The sequence below is a fragment of the Penaeus vannamei genome, chromosome 21 (assembly GCF_042767895.1).
Source record: "Penaeus vannamei isolate JL-2024 chromosome 21, ASM4276789v1, whole genome shotgun sequence".
NCBI classification, from domain to species: Eukaryota; Metazoa; Arthropoda; class Malacostraca; order Decapoda; family Penaeidae; genus Penaeus; species Penaeus vannamei.
Window position 1 is genome coordinate 17,726,812 of NC_091569.1, and position 10,000 is coordinate 17,736,811.

Genomic DNA, 10,000 nt, shown 5'->3' on the forward strand with positions numbered 1-10,000 from the left:
CTTACTCACTTTCTTCTTATATTAGTGTTATGTACATATCATGAAATTTTTCATGGTGGGCACCTGGGTGAAGGGGAGCCAGTGATTGGACTTGTTTGAGGTACCAAGTGTTTTAGTCACTGGTGAGATACATATGTGACATATGAATAAAAGTAAAGAAAATCATCTGTATACTAGTTTTTCATTTATTATCATCATCAGTAGTAACACCATACTTTTGATAATGATAATGATGATATAAATAACAATGTTAATAACAATAGTAGTAGTAATGGTAATAGTAATAAAGACAATGATATTAGTAATGATAATGATAGAATTTATAATGATGATTATGATTCTAAATAGAATGATGATAATAGTAATAATAGTAATAATGATAAAAATGATGATGATGATGATGAGGTGGAAATTCTGCAGAATGAAAAAGGTAAAAGGAACTCTTCTCTGTCTCTTTCATCCTTTTGCCATTCCCAAATCTGCCTTAAATTCACTCCCCCCCCCCCCCTCTCACTAAGCCCTACATATGCCTGCTTCCACTTCTCATCTCTTCCTCCTCCTTCTCACCCCTTACCCATCCCCTTTTCCTCTTGAAGTTCCACTCCATTTCCTCTTAGTATCTCCTTTCCCAATTTCTTTTTCTCTTTAAATCCCCTTCCCCTCCCTTTCTATCTCTCTTCCTTCTTATCCCTTCCCCTCCTACCTGCCTTCTCAGCCTTACTCCTCAGTTAGTCATGTAAGTAATAAATGTGCATAAACTGACAGTCTATATACGTGAAGGAAAAAAAAGATGATGATGATGATGATGACAAAAACAATAACAATAACAACAACAACAACAATGATGACATTGCCAATAATAACAATAATGGTAAAAGAGTTAGAATAGAATTCTTTTGGATCTGTAATATGATTTATGCTTTTGCCTGTGTGTATGGGGGGGGGGGCATTCATTAATATTTATGTTGTCAGTTGTTACCCCATTTTACACAAAAATTAATTGATGTCATGTCTGGAGTCACATGTAATATTATTCTAGGCATTAGATGTCCATTTTACATTAGAATGTAAACTTTTTTAGCTTTTTTGCCATTTTCCAATGTCCATAATTGCCTTTTGATTGGCTTTATCCAGATGGTAATACCATATTTTCCTTGCACAGACTCCATATCATCTCTCTATGTAGTAAATAACTCAGTGTAAGAAGAAAAAGTATAGAATATTTGGTCATATATGTTACATATCTGATTTTTATGTAATTTTCAAATTTCCGTAATACATCCTGTGTTGCCAGTCACACCGGCCAGGAATACAGTGTACAGCATGGAAATGGTGTCCTCCTTGGAGCCAGCACTCATCCAGTCTTGTTTTGTGTATGTTACATCCGACATTTGTTTATTGATGGGAATAATGCTAAAGCCTCCTAAGGGCCAAATGAGTCAAATCACACTCCAAGAGGTTTTTGCACTCTTAGTGAGTCTTTTCTGTCACTCTGGCCTTTGCTTATGACAACAAGTTGGTGTCACCCGGCCCACAGCCATTTTACCTTATGATGGCATGTTGGTGTCACCTGGCCCTCAACCCAGATTTTTCCATGATGGGACCATAACGTCATCTGGATCATAAGGGTGTTCTGGGGTACCCTTGGCAGTGGTAGGCTTCTTATCCTAGTTTCTTCAAACTATGGAGACAATTGCTAGATCTTATCAGTTGCAGGACTAACCTGCTAAGGTAATTATTCTAAGAGTGCCCAGCAGTCATCCTTTACTATTCCTATACATAGTAGTAGTGACATAGAAGGTGGAGAAAGGATTTTCTTATATAACGGCACATGACAAGATATTGAGAGCTGGGTGACCTTTGGCCCAGTCATCATCATTGTCATCATCTTTATTGTTTTCATCATATTGGTGTTGTCATTATCACATCATTACCATTATCACTAGACTTATCATTATCATCATTGCTGTTTTTGTCATGTTTGTTATTTTCAGTATATTAAGCTTGTATTATTATCATATATTGATTCATATTTCATTCCAAGTAAATATTGAGAACTGGTAATTACAATGACATTGAAAATTACAAATATGATCATTTTACTAAAATTGAAGATCATAATGAAAATAACTCATAAGAGATAAGAGATCCAGAACAATAATATTTCACTTTCCCTTTTGTAATTGCAGGTGGAAGAACATGTACAATGAGTGAGCCAGGCTCAGATGGAAGCCCTGGAAGGCAGAGGCGATCCACAGAAAGGAGCAGAGAGAACATCCGTGAATATGTCAAGCTCCTGAGTCGGAAGGTGACCGGGTCGCCCTCTGGTCACAGAACCCCAAGACTCCTTAGGGAGGTCAGAATGTCAGATGGGGGTTCAGGTCACAAGTCCAAGTTGGAGGGTGAAACCTCCTCTTCCCCAGGTCATATGAAAGTGTCCAGTAATAACCAGGAAAGTGTAAAGGAGAAGCCCTTGAAGAAGGGTAATACTCAAACCAAGAAAATAATGAAAGCCAAGAAAAATTCTGGGCCAGCTAATGTATCAGTTTCTGGAAAAATTGAAATTGGTGTAAAGGCTGAAGATAAAGATGAAACTGAAAAGTCAGGTGTTTTAACAAAAGGTAATACATGTAAGGAAAAATTAACAATGCCAGTACTGAAAAGTACAAGAACGCAAGATAGAACTACTGAACCTTCGACCAGCAAGAATGTTAGTAAATCAGAGAGTGCAGATAACTCGGTGGAGAATGAATCGGATATTGACAGCAGTAGTTGCTTTGAAGATTTTGATAAGTTAGACACCAGGGAAGAAATACAATGCCAACAAAAGTCCATGGAAAGAAACAAAGTTTCAACACCAGAAATAAGTAGTAAAAGATCCACTCCCAAGTCAGGACGTGGTGTGGACTGCAAAAGTGACTCACCTCCTGACCTCATCCTCTTCCTGAAAGAAGGCAGAGGAAGAGCCCAGAATTACAGTGAGCCTCCTACACTTGAGTCTGAAACTATTGCTACCAGGAGACGGACACGTGTGCCTGCTGATCCTAAAGCTATTGACATTAGTAAAAAAATAAATGCATCTCAATCAAAAGGAAAGAAAGATGTCAAAGGTGTCCAGAAAAAAGAGAATAAAAGGGAAAAATTAAAAGTATTAGAAACACCAGAATCATTAAAAAGATTAGCTCAGGGACTCCCATTAAAGGACCAGAGCAAGTCTCCAGTCTTGGTCAAACAGGAAACACCCAAGGCATCAGTGGAAGTTAAGCTAAAGAAGCGAAGCATGCTTAAAAATTTAGTAGGAGATAAGATCCTTAAACAAGAGAGAACTTCCACCCCAGTGAGTGAGGAGGATGGCTCTGAAAGTGAGGATGGCAGGAAGCGGAGAGGGAGAAGAAGAGGTCACAGCAGTGAGTCCACCTCTTCAATTGATGACTCACAAATCTCTCCAGTGAAAACACCACAGGCAGTTCAAGTTGATTGTGAAGCATCAGTAGATTACTTGAATCTTGATTCAGTTTTGCAGAAGGTACCTGATAACATGGCAAGTGATAAGATACCAATTGTCATCATGTCAAATTCTGATCAAGAAGACAAACCTCCTAAAGCAATGCCAAAGAGTCGCAAGTCTCAGAACTTTCTTGAAGATAAAGCCAAAACCCGAGCTTTTATCAAGTTGGCTTCGTCATCCAGTGAAAACTCTCTGGAAAGCAAGGAGGAGCTTATGACTTGTATAGAAGACAAAGATACCACAGAAATGGCAGGTTCGTGTTCACCAAAAAATGTCAAAACAGAAACAATAACATCAAAGAGTAAAGGTTCCAGAAAAACACAGAAAACAGACATTAGTAAGGGTTCAGATGCTGTTTCAGATGAAAAAAACCCTTCTGTAAAAGAAAAAATTGTTACAGAGATGAGGAGCATGGCTTCCAAATTAGATCCAAGAGGCAGTAAAGAGTCTGAAGTTAGTGAAGGGAGCAAACATTTCCTGAAATCTAAAGAAGCATTTAAAGTTAGCACTCCACTCCCAGTGAAAGGTGAGAAGGAACAAGCAGCAAAGGGATCCCCTTTAATGGTTAGAGTATCAGATATTATTTCATTTACTATGGCAAGCAAAAATCAGAAGCCAGTTTTGGCTGGTGGGAAATTCAATATTAGAATGCAGAATACTGAATTAGGTTCCTTGGCTGGTAGAGTCAAGAATGCTGAATCAGGATCAAGTATGAAAACCATCCTGCTCAAAGGAGATAAAGCTAGTGTTCTACCCAAGGCTTTTATCAAAGTTGGTGAGATATCTGGTCAAGAGCATTTTCTCATTCCCAGTAATTCCCTGGGTCAGAAGTATCCAGTGATAGATTACACAGATATTGAAACTCAAGAAGTGGTGGTTGGAGGAGAACTAGAAGATCCAACTTCTCAATCAATGATGGTTGGTCATCTTCCAGAGGACATAGATTTGATGGCAAATGAAGAGTTAGGATCCAGTAGTGAAGAGGAGAGAGCAAAGTCTCCTGAACCCCAGTGTTCTACAAAGAAAGAAGCGCTCTCTCCTGAAGGAAAGGTTGCTTTAGATCACTCTTATTCATCAGGTAGTAGTGAAGGAGGGAAGGTGGTCAGCACCTCTAAAAAGAAGTCAATGCCAACTTCATGTGATAAACCTCTCACTTCACGACCTGTGTACAGTAGTGCAAGCTTAGCCAAAAGATCTTTAGATATAATGTTGCATAATGACAAGATCAATATACTGAGGCAAATGAGCCAGATATTTAATGATGAAAAACCAGTTCAGCCTGAGAAGGGTCAGACAGTCTCCAGTTCAGAAGGTGAAGGGGAGGAAGACCTAAGCATTGCAAAAGCCAGAGATGAATTTAAAGCAAAAGAAAAAACAAATGAGGTAAAGAAAGAGGACAAGCATTGCACAGAGAGTTCTGTAGAGAAAGACAAACAGACAAGTAAAAGTTCTAACCAAAAGTTTTTGCAAAAGAAATCTGCATCATTAAGTAGTAACCTGATACCTCCACCAACATCAATGAAGAAGGGTCATTTGGAAGGCAGTCCAGAAAAAATGCAGGACGAAGAAGTGAAAGTGCCAAGTAAAAAACAGGAGCCAGAACAAGCTCCTCATGGTCAGCGTGAAATTGGGAATTCTAGTAAGAAAGAGGGTAAGAATGGTACATTATTTGTCATTATAAAGGTACTTGTTAAAGGTGGGCAAAATTGATATCACAAAAATCTAAATAGTTTCATAATTGTTTGTCTTAAACTTTGATACATGTGGAGTACTTTGATTATATTAGCCTGTACTGATACATGTGGAGTACTTTGATTATATTAGCCTGTACTGTTGCTACATTTGCATTTTATTCAATTTACAAAATTACAATTTTGTGTAATGTTTTATGTTTATTATATGTGTTTTTCCATTATTTTTTCCCAACAATTTTCTGTGTAACAGCATATTTAGACTAGTAATTGTTTGCATAAACATATGAAAGTGTATACTAAATGAGGAATATTAATGCAGTTTATATTTTATATATATTTGATTAAGTATTATATTATTCTCTTTCAGAAGAAACTGCATGTTTTATCCCGGACATGCCTGATGACCCCAAAGTGCATCATGTTCCAGTGTATTCATTGGTGCCAGATGAACAGATCAGTGTTCAAAGTAGTGTTGGTACTGAGGGTGAGCATGTCGATATAGTAGATGGCTTTTCCTTTGTTTCTTTTAATAGCTTGGAGGAGCTGAATACATATACACAGAAACAGAGGGGAAAATTAGATAAGAGACACTGTCCATGGTTGAAAAGAAAGTTGAAGAGGAGAAAGAAGCTATTGAAGGCTAAGAAGAAAGGAACTGAAGAAGTGAAGAATTCAAATGAAGAAAAAGGAGACCCTTGCATATCTAGTGAACATTCCCAAGAAAGTAGCAGTTTTAACATTTCTGGAGCATTTTCAAGGTAAGGAACAGAAGTGCAGATGTTCTGTGTAATGGTGATTATATCCATCAGAAAAAGACAGAGCTTGGTTGAATAGACTATCAGTATTTATTACTATTTTTTTCTTGTTCTGCAGCAATGATTTGGACACTTACCTGAACAACAATGCACATCTCAATATAAGCTATGCCATACCAAAATGCAAGTAAGTAATTGGAAACGTTAGAAGAAAAAAAAAAAAAAAGTTTATGCATGTTTAGCTACTTTGATTTTTTACTTTCATACATAACCTAATATTTTTTAATAGCAACAGTGATAAAAGGAGCATTATATGTGATCACTTTTTTATACAATCAGTTATAATGTATACATGTATATATTCATGCACATATATAGATACTTAATAAAATTGATTGATTGTTTTCCAATATTACTAAAAAGGACAACAGAAGAGGGAGTCACAAGACTTGGGGAGGATGAACTGCTGGAAGATGTTAAACGAGCTGAGCCACCAGTGAGCTTTCCCAACCCAGTGCCAAGTGAGAACCAACCCAGTGATACAGGCAGCAGTGGAGGAAGTTTACCCACAGGAGAGATGGAACCTTTGTCACATGAACAAATACATTATGAAGAAGTTAATGCTATTGATATCTTGTATCCAAAAGAAAAATATAAATATTATTATAACAAAGAGTTATGTAAAGAAACGAAAGCAGATGGGTCAAATGTATTTGTTCGGAGGGCTGGAAAGTTGGTCCCGCTCACAAGTGTTTTCAAGAGTCAGAGAACATCTTTGTCTGAATCCAAAAACAAGAAAACAGTAGAGCTTGTATATGTTTATGATGGAGGGAAGCTTCTCACACTTGGTGGATCTCTTACAAAAATTAACCCATCAAACTCAGACTCAGTCCGTGCCAGAGTGATATTGCCAGTTGGTGTGCCACCCATTGTTAAAGGAGATGCTGGGCAAACCAAGACAAAGAAGGTACAGGCTGTGGAGATTAATGAGGATCTAGCCAAATTTGCTTTATCAGCACTTCAGAATCCAGAAAGCAAAGATGTAAAGATGCCAGAAGAAAAAAATGAAGCAAAGCCAGAAATTGAGGAGAAGCCAGGATTAGTTGAGGAAAAAATAGATACAAAAGTTGATGAACCAAAACAGACAGTTAAAGACAAGTTAAAGGAGCCTCCCAAAATAACAAAAGTCATACCGACAAAAAGAAATATACTAGACATCATTGCTGCAAAGCTTGCAATGTCTGATGACGAAAGTGAGGAGAAGGAAGAAGAAAAAGAGGAAAATCAGCCACCAAGGGATGAAAGTCTTTTAGTTGGAGGAGATGGGAAATTAGTTCAGGAAGATGCAAAGGAAAGTGTAATGCTAAAAGAGGATGATAAGAGCAACAAAGCAGAAAATGTTAAGGACTCCATGACCAAGTCAGAGGAGGAAGATTCCGATATAAAGAAAAGTAAGGAATCAGACGTTAAAAAGACAGAAATTGAAAATAAAGATGATTTGAAACCTAGAGTGACTATGGATTTTGATTCCAGTAAAACAATGGAAGCAACAAAGCAGGAAACTGAATCATATGAACATGAAAAGGGTAATGACAAAACAACAGAGAATAATGAAAGTGAAAATAAATTATTTGATTTATGTTCCACAGGTGATTCTGAATATGGTGTTGAAAATGAAGTAGCAGGAGAAAAAAAACTAAGAACAGGTGCTCTGAATATACCTTATAAAGATGGCAAGACTGATTCATGTATAAGTGAGACTAAAAAGGATGAAAGTTATAAACATACGCCAGCTGCTTTCTCCAGGAAGGACTCACTCCAGGCTCCAAATCAGAATACAGGGTCAGCCCGAGACCCTAAAAGTGTAAGAGAGATCCTTGATGATAGGCAGAAAGTTAAAAACCTCATACCAGTACCAGAAGAAAAAACAGAGAAGATTGAAACTAGCAAAGATGAATACGAAACTCAGAGTTCAAAAATTGCAAGTGAACAAGCAAAAGCAGAACAGCCAGTATGTGCTACTGAGGATAATGATAATAAGACTCGTACCTTCAAAAAGAATATGTACAGATTCCCCTCGCTGTCAAGAGAGATGAAGCGGCTCAATATGAACTTTGTGAATTACACAATGGAAGAAGTAAGTGCTGCATTTATATACATCAGACCCATTATTGAGTAAGTTTAGTAGGTGAAGATGTGTCAGGCGAGGTTTATGAAATACATTTTTGACTTTTGATATTCTCAATTTTTGTAAAGAATATGGGGACTTGATATTGTAAGCTTAGTAGTATCACTATATACATATATTTATGTTTATGTTTATATTTATACATAATAAATGATTAGAAGGTACCTGCAGGGCTCTCAAAACAGGACATCTTTCATATTCATATTTTCTTTTTCATCTTGTTATTGCCTGAGTTTTATCCAAATTTTCTTGAAACTTTAATGTGTCCTATGGTCTGTAAACCTTCTTGCATATTCTGGCAAGAGTTTGGACGTATTCTTTATTTGACAATAAATTACAAAGTTCAGGATTGCTAGCCATTGGTTAAAATTTGCTAGCAAAAAAATGTGGAGGTGACACTAATCGCCTTAAGGCTAGTGCCACAGGTACCTTCAAAACAGTCACCTCATATGTTTTAAAGAAATATATATATGTATAATTTCATAATAACTTTGAAAAGACATGAATATTTTATATAGTTTTAATTATGAGTAATACATAATGAAATAGTAACTTTCACCATCCACAGACAACCGAAGATGATCATGCAGCAGATGAGAGTAAGATAAAAGATGCTTGCACGCATGAGCATTGCTTGCTAGGCTGTATATGTGATACTCTCTCCTGTAGGAGAAGAGGTAAGTAATTACTTGTGTACATTTTGTTTAGCTCTCTTGTGCTACATTGTTTTCCTTTTTTCTTAACAATTACATTCTTGGTTATTAATTTGGAATTTGTCTTGACCTTGTTAGACCCAGAGCATTGTGGCCGTGTGGAGTGCATGTTTGAGTGCAACTGTCGGGATGAGAGCTGGAAGCACGCAGTCTCAGGGATGGGCCGAACTATGAATGCTGTCTCCATATTCAACTTGGACCGGGAGCAGAAGGAAGGCCTTGCTCTCAGGGAAAAGGTTGGTTGGTTTACTGATACTGTAAATTGTTAGATTAGATTGCCCAATATTACATGCTAACTGACACTGTAAAAGTATCCTTGTAGTGTGGTGTAACTAATTGAATGAAATAAATATATGAAAATTATCTTGATAGAAATAGGTAAATGGATCTCTTTCTGCTTTGAATAACTATCAAATGATGTTATATCTGTTATATAACAGGACTTCAAGAAAACAGTTATTCAGACTGGAACAGAAGTGATCTTAGTGGGAGCAGAGAGGAAAAAGAGGGAACGCAGGATTCCAGGCCGATACAGAGATTCAGCGGTTTGGATGGGAGGTGATCTGGTGGACATGGATTGCACACCAGTTACTGCAGAGCCTGAGGTGCCACCTGAACCTGGTACGGACCTGATATGTAGCTGAGGTTTTGATTGGTGTCAGACTTGTTAACTGAATACCGTAATTGAAATTTTCCCCTCCCTTCTCCTCTTCCTTCACTTCCTCCTCCTATTGATCCTCCTCTTCCTTCCTCCTCCTTCTCTCCCTCTTCCTTCCTCCTCGTCCTCCTCCTCTCCCTCTTCCTTCCTCCTCCTCCTCCTCTCCCTCTTCCTTCCTCCTCCTCCTCCTCTCCCTCTTCCTTCCTCCTCCTCTTCTCCCTCTTCCGCCCTCCTCCTCCTTCCCTCCCCTCCTCCCATTCCCTCCCCTTCCCTCCCCTTCCTCCTCTTCCTCCTCCCCCTCCTCCTCCTCTTCTTCCTCCTCTTCCTCTTCCTCCTCCTCCTCTTCCTCCTCTTCCTCTTCCTCCTCTTCCTCCTCTTCCTCCTCCTCCTCCACCGCCTCCTCCACCGCCTCCTCGACCTCCACCGCCACCTCCATCCCTCTTATTTTGTTTCTTCTTTTTTCATTTCATCCATTTAATCCTTG

At 38.1% G+C, this 10,000-nt stretch overlaps 1 protein-coding gene across 1 annotated transcript in view; it reads left to right on the plus strand.

Annotated features, from left to right (window-relative positions):
• The window catches only part of LOC113803550 (uncharacterized), a gene marked incomplete in the record, with an annotated part of 70,031 nt that overhangs the window by 8,905 nt on the left and 51,126 nt on the right, over positions 1–10,000 (plus strand). The window contains 7 exon segments of the mRNA XM_070136227.1: positions 2,190–5,159; positions 5,570–5,960; positions 6,076–6,144; positions 6,381–8,094; positions 8,714–8,822; positions 8,937–9,094; positions 9,299–9,479. Coding sequence (XP_069992328.1) covers positions 2,190–5,159; positions 5,570–5,960; positions 6,076–6,144; positions 6,381–8,094; positions 8,714–8,822; positions 8,937–9,094; positions 9,299–9,479 — 5,592 coding nt within the window.